This window comes from Solanum pennellii, chromosome 8, assembly GCF_001406875.1.
Source record: "Solanum pennellii chromosome 8, SPENNV200".
Taxonomy (NCBI): Eukaryota; Viridiplantae; Streptophyta; class Magnoliopsida; order Solanales; family Solanaceae; genus Solanum; species Solanum pennellii.
The window spans coordinates 32,422,374-32,445,848 of NC_028644.1; the positions used below are offsets into that span (position 1 = coordinate 32,422,374).

General features: G+C 33.9%; 1 protein-coding gene and 1 long non-coding RNA gene across 2 annotated transcripts in view; both read right to left on the reverse strand.

Moving 5' to 3' along the window:
- Window positions 1-2,906: 2,906 nt before the first annotated feature.
- Window positions 2,907-16,479, reverse strand: LOC114078279. Its single transcript, XR_003579865.1, has 3 exons — window positions 16,386-16,479; window positions 16,198-16,310; window positions 2,907-2,964 (listed from the first exon to the last, which is right to left on the reverse strand). It is a non-coding gene; the product is annotated as an uncharacterized LOC114078279 (long non-coding RNA).
- Window positions 16,480-17,335: 856 nt separating this feature from the next.
- Window positions 17,336-23,475, reverse strand: part of LOC107029098 (PX domain-containing protein EREL2) — a 24,877-nt gene continuing 18,737 nt past the window's right edge. Inside the window, exons 7-10 of the mRNA XM_015230415.2 lie at window positions 21,886-22,050; window positions 21,548-21,787; window positions 20,937-21,155; window positions 17,336-17,822 (exon numbers count right to left, since the gene is read on the reverse strand). Of these exons, the coding sequence (XP_015085901.1) occupies window positions 17,586-17,822; window positions 20,937-21,155; window positions 21,548-21,787; window positions 21,886-22,050 (861 nt within the window). The 3' untranslated portion in view covers window positions 17,336-17,585. The remainder of the gene's footprint in view (window positions 17,823-20,936; window positions 21,156-21,547; window positions 21,788-21,885; window positions 22,051-23,475) is intronic.

Here is a 23,475-nt window from a genome sequence, read left to right on the forward strand (position 1 = left end):
GCTAGAAAGAGTGACCGGTTGCCGTGTGTTCACAGTCGCAGATAATTGGGTCATTTGCAACTCAAGCTGCTTAATCGATAATGCATGTGTATCGACTTTTTGCCCAATACCCGCTAAATCACTCCTTAACTCTTTAATGTGCTCATCACTAGCATCGAACCTCCTCATGATTTTGTGCAACATATCCTCAACTCGCGCTATACTACCTCCACCATTCCTAGGAGTAACTTCACGATTTTGAGGAGGAACATAGGGCCCATTCCTATCATTTCTGCTACCATCGTTACCCCTGTTGAAGTTGTTGTCGCGGTTGTAATTTCCATATCGAACATAATGACCCTCACGGTTATAGTTACCATAGATCCGACTTGGTTTGATTGACCTTGGCGCCAATTCTCATGATTAGAGCCTTGGGCACTCGGTCGGAAACCCCCTATCTGCTCATTTATCGCATAAGAATCCTCCTTATAATAACATTCATCATTTGGTGGTGGTGGTTTAGACAAGTAGTTAACTATATTTATCTTTTCTTCACCCCCAGTGACAGTTTTAATACAACCCAAGCTCAGTTCTCATTTGAGTCATCTCTTCACGAATCTCATATGTGGTTGGGTTGTGTGTGGATTGCAATGCGAAGGTATTTCTCCCACTATCTGACTTCCTAGTACTCCAAACTTTATTATTCCGGGAGATTTTCTCTAACTTTTCAGAAATCTCGGCATAAGGACACTCCCCATAAGAACCACCCGCTATAGTATCCAATACTGCTTTATTATTATCATCATGTCCCCGATAGAAGTATTCCTTCAGTGACTCATCATCTATATGGTGATTGGGGATACTTCTCAAAAATGAAGTGAATCTATCCCAAGAACTTCTAACTGACTCTCCTGGTAGTGCCACAAAGTTGTTCACTCTGTCTTTGTGATTTGGTTTCTTGGAGACCGGGTAGTAACGTGCTAAGAAAACGTCCCTTAGTTGGTTCCAAGTAAAAATTGAGTTATAAGCGAGCTCAATGAACCAAATAACAGCCTCTCCCGTCAGTGAGAGAGGAAATACTCTTAGCCCTATTACATCCAAATCCAAATCAGGCCTCCCTACACATCTTTTACAAACTTCCCTTACCTTACCTATATGGGCATGTGGGTCCTCAGAAGGTAGCTCTGAAAACAAACCTCTAGCATTGAGCATTTGCATCAGACTACTAGTTACCACAAAGGTTGGCCTTGTGGTAGAGGGGGCAAGACAAGTGGCCCATCAGAGTCTGCAATATTATCATAGCCTCTATAGTATTCTTGAGGACGTGGAGCGGGATTTTGTCCCCTTTGTTGATTTTCACAAAGATCATAGGGTAATAACTGACCATGAACATCAATTGGAACTGGGATGTTTTGGTTTGGATCATCATCGTTAATACACAAGTTTCGATTCATGTTGCATAGTGTACGCTCTAATTCATGATCGTAGGGAAACAAGGGTTCTCTTCCTCTCCGTGTATTTGGCATACAAGGAAGATAGTTCTGCAAGAATCAAAAGCAATAGAATGTAAAATTACGAAAATATTGACTAAACTTTAGTAATAAGATTAAGTTAATCTAAAACCTACTTTCCCCGGCAGCGGCGCCAAAATTTGATACGCTCAAACTTACTTCTCAAATAAGAAGTAAAACGGTCGTATCAAGTAAAGAACCCAACTAATAAGGTTGGGATCGTTCCCACGAGGAAAATAGTTCAGACTTAAACTTATTCTATTGTTACTATTATTTAGTCAATTATTTTCCTAGAAAACAAAAGACAGTAAAGGGGGGGGGGTTTATTTCTAAATTAATGAAAGTAATTAACTAGATTAAAGTAAACAACTAACAGATTCGAATCTTAGAGCTTGATAAATTAATAAAAGTAACTAGGGCTTAAGTGTTCCCCACAGATTCCTAACTTAATAATTCTAACTATAACAATTCTTTCCTAGTATCTTGCATGTAAAGTGATAACTTATGTATCTCTAAATCCCTGGTCCGGCATCTAGAAAATTTCACTCCGCACCTTGGTCCGGCTACGTGTGTTGCTATACTAACCCTTACCTTTACCACATATTAAGCATTGTATTTGATATTTAACTAAGTTATTACCTCGTACCAATCGACACTAGCCTATTAGATAGTATACACTAAACCTATGTTGATAATTCTTTTCCTATTATCTACCACCTTGCTCCGCCAAGTAGCATTAAGACGAGTTCTAACGTTGGCCAACCGTTAAAAAGACTTCTAAACGAATTAATCAACAAAAGCACCAACAATCAATTCCAGATTAAGTGTAACGATTACTGAAATTAATCCGTCAATTCTTGAACAAGAGAACTAAAGATTATCCAAAAGTCTAACTATCAAAAAGTTTAAAATCAAAGAGTCTACTATCAAAGAGTCTAACCCCAAAAACGAGGTTTTTCAAACTATTTATAATAAAAACAAAACCTAATGAAAGAAGGATTCTAATTACTGAAAATCTGTCAAAACGCGGCTGGGTCGACGGACCTCGTGACGGACCATCGTGGTCACGACGGACCGTCATGGCCTCCGTCGTCCCATACTTCACAAATTCTTCTTCTACTCTCTTCATTACCCTAAACGACAGGTATGACGGACCGTTCCAAGCACGACGGTCCATCGAGGGTCTCCGTTCCATAATACTTAAACTTCTTGGAATTTGGGTACTGGACTACTCTCTGATTATTGCGACGAACCAGCAGGACAGACCGTCGTGGATATGACGTTCCGTCATGAACTTCCATCATGAACTTCCGTAATCCCACACTGGGTCAGACTTCCCCATCTTCCTTCAGCAGGTTCTCTACGATGCCACCTATGGACCGTCATAAGCTCGACGGACCGTCACAGGCTCCGTAGGTGGTCTCTTCTGCATTTCTCGCTCAAAAACTTCCGCGTTCATCTTTGGACAGATTTCCTGCAAATAAATAAAAAGTTACATAAAAATCAATACAAAAAGGCTTTTGGACAGAGACTAAACTTAATGAAAAAGCAATAAAAATACCGTGAAATCACGGTATATCACTCCCTATATTTGGGGAGATATAGGAAAGAGTATGTGTTAGTTCAAAAATGTAATAAGTATGATAGTCATGCATAAAAGTTTGAAATCATGCCAAAAAGGATATTTTTATGTTACGCAAAGACCCAGTTAAAACATAAGGTAAGAGGGTTAGAAAACACAAAACAAATCATGATCAATGCAAGTAAAATCGTCTTGAACACACGTGAGATACTTCTTGAAGCAACCTTATTTCATAATTATTGTGGGAATTATCCTTAACCGACATAAAGACCACGTGAGCTATAACATGAGCCTTCGATGTCCCCCACATCGAAAAAAGTTGTCCTACTTGTCAAGGTAGAACCATGAATCTGAGCTAAACTGGATCCACTAGTAATGTCTATCTATACAATCATCTAAGGGGGAACATAGGTAAGGGATACGAATATTTCTACGAGAAACCCTACCTCAACACGGAAGAGCTTTCATCTCAATATCCTCGCGGTGCTAAGCATAATCCCACATAGTAGTTATTAATCTTAACTTGTCTTAGATTTAAAAAACATGGGTAGTATCCACTATTCTCTTCATAGGATAGGTCCTTAGACTAAGCGTAGCAAAACCTTTCATAGTCCATAATCTTTTCATATAAGATTTTAAGGTTCATAGCCATTCACTTCATGCTATAAATGCCTCTAATACTGATGAAAATATTTTTGAAATCGTGGTCTCTAATAATTAATGGCATATATGGATACCATATTAATCAAGACCTAATTTAGGAAAATAGACCGAAAAGCATGGTGGCAAATCTAGATGTCATTCATGTCATGTGGCCAAGCTTTATAGAACACATAGACAATCTTATCAATAATATTTCTTGATTCATAAACATCCTTTCATGAACTTGTATTCTTTTCAATAATTCAAAAGCTTCATCATGTTTTCAAAGTCAAAAAATCTTCAAGTGCATTTACATCTATTTCATAAAAAGAGGACATGCATATATACATAAATTCATCTTTCATAGTTCAAGACCCACGTTAAATTAACATATATTAGGAAACATGGGTTATGCATGGGTTTGTAGGAGTACTGAAATTTCAAAAATCAATCAAATAAATTAATATTGAAAGGAACCCATGACATGGAAGAATATCCTACGTCAATTGGGGATTTCTAACGTTATAAATTGGAGAATTTGTGAATTCTATGGAGGAAAGGGCTCCACGAATTAAAATTATCATACCTTGATGACAAAATCTTGACTTTAATGGTGGAATTGGAGACTTGGCTTGCAAACCATAGGTTGACTTATTCTTCTTCAAGCTTTTCTAGAGAGAATTATTTGAGAAGAAGACATGTTATTCTTTTAGAAATTTGAGAGAATGATTTCAATTGGGTAAATTTTGCGGTAAAGTAGTTATATAAGGATTCTAATAGAGGAAAACACGACATGGTATTGAATTAAAATGATTTGGGGAAAATACCAAAAAGCCCCTAAAAATAACTTTCGTTAACAACGGTGGGGAAATACGGTTGGTGGTTGGACCTACGGACCGTCATGTTCAACTATTGCTGACTTAAGAAACTTAATTATTGGACCCATGAACCATGGAGCCGATCTACGTACCATGGTTCCATCGACAGGCCTTATGCGCGGTCGTCGTTCTCAACTTGTGATGATGAAGTTTCTCTAAGTTTGGGACTCACCTATGAGTCGTATCTACGACTCGTGGACTGGACTATGGGCCATCCTGATGAACCGTGAGAAATTACTAAAATTTATCAACTTTAAGAAAATATAACTCTTGGATCACACCACCATCGACAGTCCGTCGTCCTACCTACAAGTTGTGGATGTGGTCGTCGCACTTGACACGAGGTCTCTGAAAAACTAAAAATATGTCTTGCCTTTTTGAATCCTAGGTTTCATATAAAGTATGTTTTATACATTTTAACAATAGTGTATATATTATTGGGAGTAGCATTAAACATTGATATGGGGGAGACTTCAAACAACTCACACCCCTTTTATCTATGTCCTGCCAACATGGGTACATGATCACACTTTTTAGATGAATCCTTATTGCTTGGTAGATCCACTTAATTGAGAGATTCTATATCTCAGCACGATATATGACAATTTTGGTAGTATGGAGAAGATGTAGTATCATCTGTAGCTTATAGTGATAGTTTCGATTAGAGAATCTCCCAAAAGAATGAAAGTTTATATTTATATATCACTTATTATGTTGACTTCAATAATGAGAAAGCATTTTGTAAAGCTTTAAATTATTTAACTCCTTTATTTTCTTTACATTTAGATTGAGTATATCATTATCTATTACAATCCTTTTATTCAGTTATTTTATCTCGTCTATATAACATATTTGTATATGTAAATGTAGTGACAACATTCGACATGCGCCTTTAATGATGTAGATACAAGTGTTCAAGATTATCAACAGGTGCTCCGTTGAGATCACTCTACACTTTAGAGAGTTTAAGTGATCCTCCTTGCATTTCAGAAGACTTCACATTTACTTTCACTATAGTTGTTTTTATGCATTGTGGGTCATGTTCCGACACCTATTTTACACATTAGAGGCTTCATAGATAGATAGAGTGGAGGATAAAAAATGGTTAACCACTCCAACGGTTCGCTTGGGATAAAAAATGGTTCTCGAGGGCTAGCCACATCCAGGGGGTATCAAAGCATAGATCTCAAGAGTCTTAGGGTGTCTATGAATTCGTGTCTAGTAGAGTCCTTATTAATGTGACGAACACATCTCTAATTAGAAGTCTACGATATTTAGGAACATTTTACTTTCTTTTTACTCTTTTTCGTGCAATAGGTTCAACTCGATGAAAATTTCTTCTAATTTATGATTACGCGTGTCATTTCATATTATGCCTATGTATAGAGTTGTTCGATGATATCCTGCTAGGAGGAATGCTAATCCACAAGTTCAAGAAGTTCCTAATGCACCAGAAGTGCATCCCCCTCATGGAAATGTCATCAATGTTGAGTTTAGGAATGTCCTAATATGCTAACTCAGGTTGTGGAAAACCAAGCTAGTTAACTAGGAGTGGGTCATCAAGATGTAGCTGATACATGTCTTTCAAACATCCTAGGACTCGTGAACTCTGTACTATGATACTTAGTTTGTCACACCCTAAGGTTATCTCCTTGATGTAGCACAGGACCTAGGATTACTAGAGATCCTAAGCTAACCCTCAATTTGGCATTATCATAAGCATACTAAAAATAACTAAGTAAAACATAAACTAATGCGGAAGCTAAAAATAGTTATCTGAAAATAGGGAAAACCCAACAAATCTGAATATGTAACATACTAAGAGTTTAGTGATAACTAAATCAATCACTTAAAACTCAAGTTGAATCTAATACTATGTCTGAAAAACCTCTAATTGAGTTGAGTTGCTTGGACATGCACCCAGCTAACTGTAACAAAAACTAAAAACTAAAAACTGAATATGAAGACTAAAATGGATAGCATGTATATTGTCCTCAAAGTATAAGGAGTCACCACTGAAGTTGCTGGATGTGGACCAGAATCGATCTAAGAGTGATCTGAATGTTGAGTACATGAACCTACATCATGAAAGAATGTAGCACAAAGTATGCATCAGTACTTGGAATGTACTGAGCATGTTGATACTGAGCTGGAAAAAATATATTAGTTGAACAATGCATAACATAGCAATGATATAAACTGAGCACAAATATAGATATTGAAATATAACTGAAAAGCTAAGCTAAATGCAATGAACAAGTACTAATCATGAATATAACATGTTGAACTAAATGTTAAAAACCTGGTTAATTCACTAAGAGTCTGACTATGGGAGCTACTATTACCGACATAAATAACGTGAGCTGAACTTTGAGTCCAATGTATATGCCCCATTGAGAGGACCCAATATACCTTGCCAGGGGTATAAAGGCATGACTGGCGTGATCACTAAATCTGATGCCCAACAGAGGAGACTTATAATCCTATAGGGACACGTACTTTTGAGACAATGAGGGTACACTAAATTCTAGTCCAACTCGGTACTAAGTATACTCTCAACAGAATATGTATATGACTGAATGTAACAAAAATACTAAATAGCTCAAAATACTGACATACTAATTGAGAATGCAATATTTATGAACTGACAATGTGGCATTCGAAAGTCTGGAGGGTGATTATCTGTTTTACAAACCTAGCAAGTGTAACTCGTGAAATTAAAAAATCTATATAAACTAGGGTTTTGAGTTTCATACAAGGAAATAAGAATTGTTCTCAAGAACACATGATATTTCAATTAAGAATACTAAAACAGCTAAATCACAACAAATATCCAAGGTTTTAGAAACCCTAGGTCTAAACAAGATAAGTAGAATAAAGGAACTGACAGAAATCTAAGGACCAAATTGTTTAAAGGAATCCACTACTGAAATCCCTCATACTTGGTGACGGAATTCATAGAGAAATCCTTTGGATTTTGGGGCTGAAACTTGAAGAACACCTCTTATTGCTCTTGGGAAACCGGCACGTCTTTCTACTCTTATTGCTCTATGTTTTGGTGAATAAGGGTTCTCGATAAAGTATGACTAGAATATTAGGCTTAAATTGAATAAAATGACGTAGTTTAGGTATTAAACAACGTAGTATACATTTTCAATGCATAGGAAAAAAGACAAAAATGACCCTTACTTAAAAGTTGGCGAAGGTCATCTACGAGGCCACTGATGGACTTTCATCGGGACCACTACCCGTCAAGTGGGTCTTGGTTATTGGCTAGTGTCAGTGTTTCTTGGTACTCTCATCCACGTTCCACTTCACAGATCGTATGAAGGACCACGGGTGGTGAAGACCATCGTGGTTCTTCATTATATTAGGGGTTGCAGTTTGTTGGGTCAGGTCAATAGACCAACCCATAGCTCGTCAGAGCTTCATGGTTCAACACATGTGGATCTACGTCACTTTTACGAGCCATCCCACAGATCATGTGGGGTTCCACTGCCCGTGGAAGGATTTGTGGTCCACCACGTTAGCTGGGTGTGAGTCACGACAAGGTCAACGGATCGTGGTTCCTTTCACGTCCGTGAATCCCTCTCTGGTTTACCAACTTTCTTATTGTTCATTCTGTTAGGTTTCTGATATTTTACAGATAGATAGTGTACTGGGACAAGAGCCTAGGCTAACAGAATTCACTAATAATATATGAGAACAACAATAACTCTAGATAAAAGTGATTCTAGTGATGCTTCTGATGTCGTGAGTACTTGAATCTACATCATAAAACAATACAGCATCAAATGACATCAGTTAATAAAATATATGGTATGTAAAATAGATGAATAAGAATAGGATAATACTAAATATACTGAGTTGAATGAATAACTTTGAAGATAGACTAAATAAATTCAATTGAATAGCAATGCATGCATGTGTACTTCAACAATAAAACTTTATAACTGAAAATATTCATCAATAACATACTCAAAATAATATAATTTTACTTTTCTGCAAAAACTTTTCTAACTGATAACCATCATGTAAGCCTCGTGATGATTCAACGACTTGACCATGTTTCAAAGACATCCACACCTTGTTGGGGTAAAAGAAAAACCAAACTAATGAATCCAATTCTAAGTCCTTACCAGGGACTTACCTAAGGAATCGCCCAAACCAATGACACAATTCCAATCCTACGTTGGAGGCATTGTTCTAGAGTTTAGATTACCTAAATCCTTACTCAACTTGATGATCAATACTACTTCTAAAAAATATATAATGTGTTCAATAACTATAAATATGTCTCACATTAAGAAGAAAATTGAACATCTGTTACTTTGAGCATATGCTCAATAATACTTTTTTAGAATTGAACAGAACTGAACTTTGAAAATTTGACTATGCTTTCTTAAATTTATGAGGTGCTTCCTTCAAATCTAAATATGATTTCTTAAAGAAACCGTCTATACTTTGTTTATGAAAATATGCATTTTGATGCAAAATATAGTTTCTTGAAACTCTTTTAAAATAATACACCTGAAACTAAATATATTTTCATGAAACTCTTTAAAATAATGCATTTGAAGAAAAAATGTACTTTCTTGAAAGACTTCTTTCATATTTGTTAACTTTACTCATGAAATAATGCATAAGAAATAAATATGACAAGGTTTTCAAATAACTTTATATAAGAAAAGGGTCATGTGGTAGAATAGCATGAATCTCAAATCAATCAAGGATCATCAAGAAGATATAGTATAATCAATTTAATAATGGAATCAACAATGAACATAATAGAAATAAAAGAATTCAAAAATAATGGCCTTTAGGTAATGACCCTATCTTTGATCTTACTAACTAAAATTGTAGATGTAGGTAGGGGTGTACTATCATGCTTCGAGTCTACACCTCGGATGTGGCTGGCACTCAAAGACCATTGTTAGACTCAAGTGGTCCCTTGGCCTGGCTTACTTACTCAGCAGAAAACTCAAACACAAGAGAATAAACTCATGAAAATAACTTAAAGGTAATAACTTAACCAAAATGTCAACTCATGTCTTAAACGTTTACCACCAAAACAAATAAGACTAAAGAACTAACAATATATGTCTATGAAGCCTCTTAAACAAAGAGGAATATTGGGACAAGATCCCCAAGCATCCTAACAACTGAAAACTAGAAACTAAGTCATAAAAGATGTTCTCCGGAATGTAAGGAGGTTCACCAACTGACTTTGAGATGCTCACTGGATCAACGGTGTGCCGGATGCCGATTCTAGTTAAATGTGTCTGGATCATAAGATGATGCAGACCAACTGGCATCAGTACATTGAATGTACGAGCATGAGAGTTGGAATGGTAAAAATAACTTAATTTTGAAAAGAATATGAAGGGAACACTTACCTTGGCTCTTCTCAACTCAGGAATAACTTAACTCAATATAAAGCAATAAGACACATGCAATATATATAAATCTTGTAAAATAGTTAAAATCAACTTAGTTCATTAAATAAAATGCAATAACAAACTCAACTTCACTTATATAATGAAGTAACATAATTTCAGTGAGATATTCTCTAACTGACAACCACCACTATGAGTCTAAGTGGTGTTTCCTACACTGTCAGAACTGTCCTATACTTTTCCGTCATATAGAAAAACTTAACTTAGTGGATCCACTAGCTCAACTTAAGTGATCATCTAAAAAGTATAACATTTTGATACCCATGATGACTACATGGTTTATGGAGACTTGAGTTAATATGAACTTGCATCCTCATATCGATGCTCAATACTACTCCCAAAAATATACTTAGCTCATGTGTTTTTAAAGCAACTACTTTCTTTGATTTGAGATAATTACTCAAATCTTAGCTCAAAACCTCTTTTGGAATCAATGTTCCCTTTTTTGCTAAAATGTGAAAACATTTATAAACTCTTTAAGAATACTTAGTTACTTTATACTTTTTGAGAAATTAACTCATTTATTTACTCTTTACTTAACTTGAAACTTGAGTCTTAAAAACAAAGTTATACCATTGCTAAATACTCTTGAAAAATTTTAAGAACTATACTTTGACTTGCTTCTTAACTTCTTTGACTTTGATCCTAGCGTTCCTTAAATGGATTAAAGGCTCATAATATCATTATTATGGATGATTTAATGATGTTTAGATGTACCTTAGAGTGTTGAAATCAACTAGAAAACATAGGTACATCACTAACGAACTAGTATAAAAAGATATGGGAAGAGTGGGAAGAACTAGCATCTCCGACGCTCTGAGAGGTGCGGGGCGCCAACCCTCAAACTTCAGAGGATTTCCCAAAGTTCAGAGAAACTATTGTGGCGCTCTGGCAGGCGCGGCGCCCCAAGCCTTCCCTAGAAAACCTCCGACTTTTCTCCTTCGTTTTTCATCACTAAATTCTCTGAACTTCCATGGTTCTTTTCCAAATACTTAGAATCATTAGTAGCTTCAACATACTATAGATTTAACTCAAAAATTCATCCGGAAATATGAATCAAATTATCAAGAAACTTCAACAACACAACCATCAAGGACTCAACGAAACTTTCAACAACGTTCTTCAAGAACTCACTTTCTTAACATTCAAATATTTAAATTGGCTGAATTGAAACATGGTGGACGTGGGTGATATAACCCAACGCAATGTGATCTCACATACCTTGTAGGGATCACCCCCGACGAAATCCACACACAAAGTTCGAACGTTCTTGGTGATTCTTGATTTCTCTCCTCTTTTCTTTTTTTTTCTCTCTTCTCCAAGCCCTAGCTCGAATTCTAATATTATTAAACTGAATAAAGTCATGTTTTAACCCAATTAATTCCTAAAAATGAATTAATATAATTAGGTAAGGAAAAGACTAATTTGTCATTCCCAAATCCAGATTAGACTTTCCTTAATCCATTAGCCCAACTTCTGAAAGGGTTAACTCATTCATACGAACTCAGAATCACGCAAACTTGACAACGTTGAAAAGATCATTCCAAGATATTTCCAACCATATCTGGAACTACACCTAACTCATCCTGAGCTAGGAGTTATGGTCATTTGAAGTTGACCAAAACTCACTTTTAACTTACTTAAAATTTCCAAATTTCCTTATACTTTCCAAAGGACTATTTCCAAATTTTAAACTTACTTTAGTCTTTTCTAGTTGTGAGATGTTACATGTACAACACCGAACTGAAACTGCAACCTGAGTCAAATCGGGGGGAAAAATCTGAGTAATGATTCGGTATTGGAAAAAAAACCCACTATACTTGGGTGGACTTGATTTTAGCTAAAAAAAATCAACCTGAGACTAAACCAACCAACATTATATATATAATTTTTAAAATTTAGTTCATACACAATATTTCTACTTTGATATTATATATATAATTTTTTAAAATTTATTTCATACACAATATTATCTACTTTGATATAATTTTTAAATATTACTTAGACGTTTTTATTATTTTTGTGTTTAAACATAATTTTCAACTGTTTTAGACTTAGAACTTTGAATAGTCCAATAAAGGTTATATGTCATGGGTAATAGTAACTCAGAAATCTCAATTTAAAATCAAATTAATATTAATGCTAACAAAAAAAATTAAATCAATACTAAAATGACAATAATGACTAATATTTGTTCTTTAATACTACACTAGTATATGTATCCGCCCGTTACTCGGATATTATAAGATATAATAATTTTTAGAATTAAAAATAACTAAATACAAATTATTATTGAGTAACAAAAGTACATGTATAATCATAACTAATGCTAATACAATTTTGGCCTTATTTACGTGTAATGGGGATACATTCTTCAAAGACACTAAGCAGTATTCTACAACTTCTCTGTTATATAGTATAATGAATATTAGTAGTATATATGGTGTGTGTTGGATTGAGATTTGTGCTAATTAATTAAATTTTATGTTCATAGATCAATCTACAATTTAGTATTAAAAATATTAACTCTACCACATAAAAATAAATTATTGCAGAGCAAACAAAAATTGAAAGATGAACAAAATCGAACATCTTCTATCCTTTGATTTACTATAAGCCTCTTCTTTGTTGTTTAAGTGTTCCTTTACAAATATTTTCGTTTTCTTTCTTTTTCGTCATTTGTGTTATTTATAATTATTTTTGTATCATTCTTTAATTTACTTCTTAACCAAATATTGATGCACTTTGTTTTTTATAATATTACTTTTTTGAAGAAAAAAAATTGCGTCCAAAAAATAATAGATTTTAATAGTTTAAAAGAATCCAATTTGTAAAATAGTAAAAAAAATATTTTTTAAAAGATCTTTAAATCAAGGATTTACCATTTTTGTTTTTCCAATATTACCTTTTTTTTCAAATGTCAGCATCCAAATAATATTTATAAATGATTTTTAAACATGTAAACCCTAAATCCTAAATCCTAAACCCTAATTTAATTGTCTTTGTTAAAATTTAATGAAATTGAAAGTTTTAAAATTATGACATGTTTCTATTTTTAATTTTTTTCATTATAAAATATAGATATGTGATATTTAAATAATTTCTTTTTTTAGAAAAAAAGTTACTAAGTTCAAGTAATTTAAAACCCAACAGTTAGAGGTTTTATGTGCTAATATGTGACATGTTTTACCTCTATTATTATTATTATTATTATTATTATTATTATTATTATATATATATACTGGGTTGGTTCGGATTTTTCAATATCAAATCAAATCATTCGTGTAAAATTTTTTAATTTATAAACCAAACCAAAATAATAAAATTCAGATTTTTTTGATTTTTTCAAATACCAAACCAAATCATTGTGTCGAATTTTTAAATTTTTAAATCAAATCAAACTAATAAATCTCAGATTTTTTCAGGTAAAGTTTGCATACAAACATATAGTTAGCTTGTGCTCCAAATATTTCTCTAGTCCAACCAAAGTACAATTATCTAAGGTGTTCCTTAAAAAAATAATACAAAATATGCATGAGATGAGTATTGATGACACAAAAACAATCAATAACAAATAATAATGAAATCATCATATAAAATAAATATTGTAATGTCTAATGAAAATAATCATAGTTTAAAAGTACTAAATCATACTAAAATAAGTATAATAAGTATTAGTTACATTACTAAATATTTAAGGAAAATTAAAATTAGATTATGTATTTTAAATGTCAAAATCAATGTAAAACTAAAGAAAAAATCTTCAATATTATTGTCATTCTTAGTGTTGAATTGATTTTCTTTTAATTTGATTTTGATTTAAATTTTATTATAAATATCAACATCTTCGAATTATAATCTTTATTGGACTATTTCGAATTCTAAGTTTTAAACTTAAAATAATATATTAATAGATAATAACTATGAAATAGTACAAGAAATATTTTAAAATGATATCAAAGTAAACATTTTTATGTAAAATAAAATTTTAAAATTACATATATAATGTCGGGTTGATTTTCTTAGTTACAACCAAACCAACCCAAATATAGCAAGGATTTTTTTTTCAAATACCAAACCAAGTCAAACCAAATCACTAGTCGAATTTTTTTTGTTTGACTCCATGTGCAGTTTGATTCGTTGTTCGATTCGGTTTTGTACACCCCTATGAAAAGTTGTGATTTTTATGAAAAGTTGTGACTTTGACGGAAAAAATGTGACTTTTATGAAAGGTTGTGACCTTTCTGAAGGGTGGTAATTTTTCCAAAGAGTTGTGACCTTTCCGATAAGGCACAATAAACATTCGTTCAGACTACCCTTTGTTGTCTATAAATAGAGAGATTTCCTGTCATTATTATTTGTAGGTTTTTTTTCCGTCGTAGGATAGTTGAATTCAAATACATTCATTAAGTTTCTTATGAAGTTTGTTTCATTTCTCAAAGTTTTATTCCTTATTATTCATGGAGCTTAATCTTTACTATAAGTCATAGATTCATGTAACTATGACAATTTTTTTGCTATTTGGTGACTTTTCTAACCCTGTTAAAACTTTTAGCAAGGATAATTAAAAATTGATTTTCTTTTTCTTTTGTCTTTTTCTACAGATTTATTCATATGAACAAAGAAAATTAATTCAAATTGCAATGCGACATTACTACTCTTGCACCTCTCAGTCCACAACTCATAACCCTGCAGAAATGGTTGAAAATTCATTACACTTGGTTCTTTAGTAAACAAAAATTTTATTTCTGCCGCTATTATTTGTAGGAATTTTCCGTTATAGGGTACTCGAATTCAAATATATTAATTGAGCTTCTTATGAATTGTGTTTCGTTTCTCAAAGTTTTCTTCCACCTATTTCATGAAGCTTAATCTTTTACGGTAAGTCATACTAATTCATGCATCTATTGCATTTTCTTTTTGCTATTTTGATGACTTTTTTTGAACTCTGTTAAAATTTCTAGTGAGGATGATTGAAAATTTATCTTATCTTTTGTCCCTTTTCTACAGGTTTCTTCATACACTTTTTGAAAAAATTATTTGTGTGTTATGCTATATTTGATAGCACAAAATAACAAATATGTGATAACTAATACGAAACAAATGATAAAGTTTGTTAAAAGAACCAAACAAATTGCTCTCTTGCTTGCCAAAACAGTTAGTATATTGTTTTGGTTGTTTTTTCTTAGGCAAAAACATTATGTATGTCATTGTACTCTTTCTACAATATTAGTATAGAGACAATTAGTCCACTTCTTTTACAGCAATAAATTTGTCATAGTTCTTCGCTCATTTTTTGGACATAATAAGAAATCAAGTTTTCTTGAAACTAACAAATGTCCAAAATATGCAATAGTAAAAAAATATTTTATTGGCAATAAATATGCACATTATTAATGAATATTTGTGAGTTCAAATTCTCACAAAATTATGATGTGAGATTTTAATATGTTATGTCTCAAAATTTTGATTTAGAATATCCAGTTGTGAATAGTTCCATTCAGATGTCACCTATTACTTGGTTGATAATTGCATTAATCTTTTTGTAACTGCATACTATAACAATAACAATAACTATGGATCAATTCCGAATATGTTGGGACCGGTGATATGAAACCTAAGCAATAATAATGATTATTCTGAGACAATGAGGAAAAACATTTATGATACTATTAATTTTAGGATAATTCTTAATTTATACATTATACAACATACTATAATAAAAACTAGATTGATGGAGGTTTATAAGAAAGGAGCCAAAGGCCCCCCTTTGAATTTAGTTAATTATGTTCTTATATGGACATGATGTTCCACTTTACATGGGAATGTTGTTGTTCGAGGCTTTTTGGTCTTTAATGTCTTTGTAACTTCTTGGAATTTAGAAAATATAAATTAGTTTGGTTTGACTTATAAATTTAAAAACTCGACACAAATTGGTTTGGTTTCATATTTGAATAATCTAAACCAACCCAAAAAAACTCTGAGGCTGAAAATCCGATTTTTATTAATTTGATTTTATCTATAAATTAAAAAAATTGTCACTAATAATTTGATTTGATATTTAAAAAACCCGAATTAACCTAGTCATATACACCCTTAGATGTAGGGCTTGAGGAAACTAAGTTTTTCACTATGATAGTCTTACATACCTTATTTGCTTTTCAAGAATTCAAAGAAGAACCATAGCTTGAAGAAGGTGGTCCAAGAAATCAGCTCTTGGAATCTTGATTAACCTTTTCTTAAAAATCCTAGAATTGATAACCTATGGTGTAGGATTTCATTAATAATCTGAAAAAGAAAGGATTGAAATACTTAGAATTTCATGGGAGAAATTTACCTTAGAGATGGAGGATGAGGAAAAGAGAGCATCCAAGGCGTAGACTTCAAAAGGATATCAAATAGAGGTTGTCGTTGGTATAATATGTGCGAACCAAGTACCCTTCACACTCGGTAATGTGTGAAACGCACAATGTGAAGTGCGAATCACATATGCTTCTAGTAAATGAGCCGGCTTGCTAAGTAAAATGATCATAAGTTTTTACTCCAAATTCGGATTAACGAGTGATTGGTGAAGCTGGAAAGAATACTCAAATACCTTTAATTTAATATGTTATTGTTCAAGTACCTCTTCATATTCGAAGAGATATGACTATTTGAAATTAACCAAGTAAAATCTCATACTGAAACTAAATCGGTAGAGGAGTTTTCAAGTCAACTTTGTGCTAGAAGATTTTTTATGACCTTAGTTTACATCCAATACACTTCTCATACTGAGAATTTGATCTTTAACACCTACGCATAATTATGAATCACCCGGTACAGGCCTATACACATACGAAGAATGATTTAGTTTCACTTCGTTAAAGTTCAAGTGTAGTGAAGTTAGGTGCTTGCCCAACAATTATATCCTGCGAATCAACTTGCTAATACACTTACTAAATCTTTATCGTGTCACTCTTTCTCAATCCTCCTCCTCCTTTGAAGGTTGTCGATCTCACCTTCAACTTGCAAGGGCTTATTGACGCATGATGGTTCCTTCAGTTGTACTGATTGACTTCTACTATAATGTTGTTATCTACAGTTAAGATATTATTATCTACTTAAAAGAGAAAAAGAAGAATGTATACTCGAGCTATGGGACGAGAAATTAAATGCTAATCTTTATCATCCTCTCTTCCTATTTTGAAATTTCAGAATCATGTCCTCACAGGAACACTAGTCACCTGGTTGGGAACATCATTCAAAAAAGATATGGAACATTCACTGGGTTATCTTCAAGTGTCAAAATTTGTACTGCATATTAGATATTTTGCTGTAATGAGATGCTATCAAGCAATTATATCAATGTTCTACAATGCATATCCAATTCTTATGAAGTTACGACATTTTGCATACTACTTATAGAGCTGTATACATAAGGATGCCTTGATATTACAATACCAACAGTCATGTTGGATGTCAACTCTAGATTATTTTCATGGGAGTACGGGTTCAGATATACTAGATATGACAAAATTTTACAATATTTACCCCCACTTCAGCTATCTAAATGCTTGCTTGTTTTGTACATTTCACTCTCTCCAGGAGATGACATTTTCTTTTTCACAGCATAACGGATGACTGAGTTCACCTTTTTCCGCAACTTACCATTATCAACAAGGATATTAGTCAACAAGTTTCTCAACTTTTTATCTACAGTCCAGGAGTCGCTATCTACTTCATTCATTTTCTCAGCAGTAGCAGAAGAGGAATCTGTTCCTTCATCTGTGTTCACCTGATAAAAACAAGTCACCACTACTCGTGTCATAGAGTGAACAAATAGCACCATGCATAAACTTATACATGCAAAAACTTCAGGTAAAGCTGAGGCAACAAGTTGACAAATTATAACAAACCAGAGCAACACAAAACAAGATGTTGTAGCCTGTAAATACAAAATCAAGACCTAGATCACTTGTACATGTAAATGTATGACTTGAGTTTGTGAACCTTGGTTTAACCCAAGTGATCCCACCACCATATTTTTCTCTGACTCGTGAAAAAATTAACTAAATATCATTTATCAACCAGCCGTGTTCTAAATTAATGTGTGCCTACCAAAGAGAACATCTAGCACCTATGTTGCTTAGACTCTGGGTGTGTATCATCCTCCCAAATTAGTGCATTTTTGGAGGATCCAACACACTGCAACAATATTTTTTGAGATTCCGAGCAACATAATCTAGGACTTAAGGAGCAGCCAAGTTTCCAATTTTTTTTCTGGCTTAACTTCAAAATTTGATTTGTATTAGTGATTTAACTTATTTTTATTTATTTGAGGATGGTGGTCTCCGGGCCAAATTTTGATTTGGCATCAGATTGAGGTTCTTGCAAGTATTTTGAAGTGCAAAGAGAAACACTGCCAACAATTTACCTATAGGCATGCCTTTGGTTCCAAGCACAAAGCAGAAATAAATTGGGATGTCATCATTGAGAAAACAAAGAAAAAATTATCTTGGACATCCCAATATCTATGTTTGGTAGGAAGAGTTGCACTAATTCACTCAGTCTTGGACTCTTTACCCACTTAACTGATGTCCTTCATTCCTATTCCTAGTGAACTATTAAAGGTTTTGGATTCACTTAGAAGAAATTTTCTTTGGCAAGAGAAAAAGATAGAAAAGGGCTTCAATCGTGTTAAGTTCCCTGTAGTACAACAAAGTAGTAAAAGTGGAGGATTAGGAGTGAGAAACTTAAAGGAATATAACAAGAGCATACTTCCAAAATGGTTGTGGAGATATAATCAGGAGGACCAGGCTCTGTAGAAAGAGACAATACATCACAAATTTGGTCAACAGGATCTCTGGTCCACTAGTGAAGTCACTGAAACTTACAGTGTTGGGGTGTGGAGGACCATCAGAAACTTCTTGGTGAGTCTCAAGAACTCAAAAATAATGATAGGCAGAGGGGAGAAATAAAAGTTCTGGTCAGATGATTGGTGTAGAAATAGGACTCCATGGGACCTATTCCCTAGTCTTTTCTTAATATACACAAATCCTGATAGCAGGATAGAGGAGAAGTGGTCTCCACAAGGTTGGAATCTAGTATTTAGAAGGATGCTTAATGACTGAGATATTGATATAGTGGTGGAGCTCTTGAGCCTGACTGGTGGATTTTGGGTTCTATCCTAGAGCCAGACAAACTGGCATGGGGACATCACAAAGATGGGAGAATTTCTGTGAACAGACTATACAATTGGGGCTCAGAGGAAGTGCAGGAAGATCCACTGGACCTTGGAGCACAATGTGGAAAATTGTGGCCCTAAAGAAGGTGTGCTTCACTTGGCTGGTTGCTGGGAAGAGTTGTCTCGACTCATGAGGCTATGCAGAAGACAGGCATCATCAAAGTATCTAGATGTCTCCTCTGTACAGAAGCTCTGAGGACTAATAAGCACCTTTTCATGCATTGCAAGGTAATTGCAGAGGTGGGGCTCTGTATACTAGCATAGCCAATGAACATTGGATTATGCCAGAGCACAGTTCTGACCTCCTAAGTTGTTGGATCAAAAGAGGAGGCACCTAGAGTCGGAAGAGATAGTGGAGTACAGTTCCAGCATGTATTTGGTGGATTACATGGAAAGAAAGGAATCAAAGAATTTTTCAAGGAAATGAATATACAATACAGAGGATCAAATGGAAAGTAATTCCTACTCTAGGTTTTTGGTGTATAGAACAGGATATAGAAGAGGAGATCCAATTAGTGGACTTCAAAGGCTCTTTGTAAGTATTTTTCCTTTTCCTGTAACATCTTTTGGAGGTGGCCAGCATAGACCTCAATGCTGAGGAACACAAAAGTTAGCAGTTACAAAAGAACTATATGAATATCCATATTATTATCTGTTGATTAATCCATTTTTATGTGTCAAATATGCGCGGATCGGATATTTTATCCTTTTTGTTTAACCCATTTTTGATCTGCCCATATCCGATCCAACCTTATCCAGCAACTAATCCATTTTATTCCTGCTAAATACAGGCAAATCCGGATATTTTATCCATTTTGTTTAACCCATTTCGGACCCGACCATGTTCGGCCCGACGCGTCTGTTTGACACTCCTAGTTATGTACGAGACAATCATTAACATATATAAATAAGGCAAAGGGATAAAGAGACCAACCTGACAAAACCAATGTTCTTTACATCAAATAACAATCAATTTTCTTTTGATTTTGTTTTTGGATAACAAGGTTTAAATAATTTATAATAGAATTTGTCTTGAAATAACTTATGAAGAAATATTTAAGTGAATATCTTTATTATTTCGAGTGAAGCATACGCTTCAGTTTTTTGTTTTTTAATCGAAAAAGTACTTTTAATTTTCAGAAAAACGTTTATTTGGAAAAGCATGATCAAGAGAATATTTGAAATCAAAGAAAAGAATTATTGATATATTTAGTTTCTCAAAATGTTTTAAAAGTGGGTTAAGTTGGGCGGGTTGGGTTATGACTTATGATTTAGCCCATCTTGACCCAACCCATCTCATCTCAAACAAACTTTGGGACGGATCGGGCATTGACCCATCTATTGGTTCCGGCCACTTGACCCGCCCAACTTCAGCCCAAACAACTTTTCAAGTGTATAGAGTTGGGAATACAAGATTTCGAGTTCCACATTAATTTGTCTATCATAATTTATATTTTATCTTCTCCTGTTAGGTCTGTCGTACTTACCGACATGATAAAATGAAAAAGTCATATAAGAGGATGAAATGCATAAAGCTTTACATGCCATTTCCACTGCATAAACAGCTATCACAAAATTGCAACTCATAAGTCATTTGGCAGAAAAATCTCAATAGAAAGTGGCAACTGTTTTCAAATGTAAAAATGAAAATTGCAGCTTCCATACCTCTGCAAGGAGAAAGTTGATTTGGTTGTCATAGGTTGTGAGGAGATTCAAGGCATCTGAGCATGAGACATGATCCATGACAAGGTCATCTTCGTTTTCGTTGACTAAATTAATGTTGCACTCCTCAAAGCGCTGTCGAAGAACTTGGCATTCATGTAGCAGCTTCATGAATGAAGCCCTTGCTTGTTCATTGGCTAGCCTCTCCTCTTCATAGAGTCTCTGCATATATGCAAGAGAAATTTCAGTAACAAGAAATATATAATACAGACGAGGATATGCAGATCTGCTAATACATGAATACAGTTTATCCTTTTAAAACTAAAAGAGATCTCTACAATTGAGCAAATTATACTGAAAGGTCTCAATTTTTCTCGTACTACTATACTACCCTTTCCTTCCACATAGAAAGTTTAGTATTGTAAATAAATTAACAGACAGGACTGAAAGGAATTATGTCAGAATGTGATTTATATAGCATATATTAACATATATTGAATCATAATCAACATTGAGCAAGAGAGGCTAAAGAGTAGTTCACACCATGACAAAGTTATTGATTATTCTAGGAGGGAACTTAATGTGAACAACAGCAATGGAGTAGCAAGGTATACCTCAGCCTCCAATTTTTCTTCAAGAGAATGATTTAGCTGCTTCTTCAAATCTGCTTGTGAGCCTCGAAGTGATTTTACTTCTTTAATGAGTACTTTAACATCAGCTTTTGATTTTACTTCAAGTTCTTGATGTTGTTTCTGCAACTCATTAAGTTTCTGTTTTGTGGCATCCAACTCTTGCAAGACTGTGTCTTTCTCCTGACTGGCATAGTCTTCCATTGAAGCATTGCCCAGTTTACCCTAACAAGGTTTGACAAATAAACGGTCTGATGTTAACATACAGACTGAGGGAAAATCATCATAAACCAGAAGATAATCAAGTGAAATGGTGGAATAACCTTATGTGAGTTCAATTGCAGTTCCATTTCCAATGACTTCCGCCGAAGCTCTTCCATATCCCACTGCATTTGGGTGACCCTTTCCCTTTCAATCAAGATTGCTTGCTCAAGGTTTTCTTTGCTTTTCTGTTTAGTAGCCTCGAGCTCCACTTCCAAATCCTTAACCTGGTATTATTACCATTATCTCAGAACAGAAGAGCATCACAGAACACCCATTTATGACCTCTAATTAGGGCTTTCCAGAAAAGCTATTTTCTAACAAACAAAACAATTTATTCCTGACTATAACATAATTGACATTCTTCTGTTTTTTAATAACATGGTGTCCGGGCAACCTTGCACGCACATCAACTAATCTATTGGGCGGGCCTGTGGCTGCTACTTCCACCAACACGTATTGGGTAACTCACCAACCAAGGTTTACACAAATTGAAAGTATTCACAGTGTTGCCTCCGCTAGAGTAGAGCCTTGGTTCCCAAGGTTGTCACTCCATCCCTTAGACCACTAAAGTGTACCCCCTTGGGGCCGACATTATCTCTATTCTCAATGCATATTAGCATGATATTCATAGCATAGATCTTTCTTTTAGCTATTACCTCTATAGTTAAAACAAAATTAGAAGCAAGAAGATGAGAAACTTGCCAGATTCATAAGTTTCTTTCTTTAGTGCACAACTCTTTCACATTCTTCACATATATAATAAGAAAAGGTCCTACTTGATCAGTATTCCAATGTAACCCAGCAAGGAATAACACGTTGACTATTGGTTTGCCTGGTTATCTGATCCTCAAGATGTCTAAGAAAGAGTTTAACAAAAATTCTTTGCTTAAATGATGACTAATGAGCCTTCCCAATTATGATATCTTACAGTACATCAAGAATTATAGACTTCAGCACAAGCACTCACTCAGGTTTCCCACTGTCTAATATTTTATGCACTCGCCTCTCATAAACTGAACGAATGAAGGAAATACAAACTCATATTTTCCTACTTTAATCAACTTGATATTCAATTAATCAATATAAATAACACCCCCCTCAACTACACGTGAAATCCAAGCGACACACCTTAACTATACATGAGTCCTATTACCCCTAATTATTATGAAGGGTAATAAACGCATCCTTCCATGCTGAGGTGGCACAGAGAGTTTGTTCACTCTCTTAGAGGCATGTGAGATACGGGAAAAAAAGGTATTAAAATCTGATTAATATGGAGATGTGTTCATTTTTAATTGGATATTTTTATAGTTACTTAGTAGAGATAATTAATTAACATAAAAACTTAAATTGATATCTTTTTAATTAAATTTCTTTCTTTTTTTTAATGAAATAGAGTCAAATTTTATCATTTTTTTAAACATATTTAAATTGTCCGAGAATTCTTTTCAGTGTTTTTCATTAATTTGTGTAGTATCGAGAGAATGGTTTTCCTTTTTCATTTTTACTCAAATACATAACTTGAAATTCACTAATGAGGAAAAAATTGCATAGTAGGAATATAATTTCGGCAACATATAAAAATATAATTTAAGCTAAGAGTTTTTTTTCCAAAAAGATATATATATATATATATATATATATATATA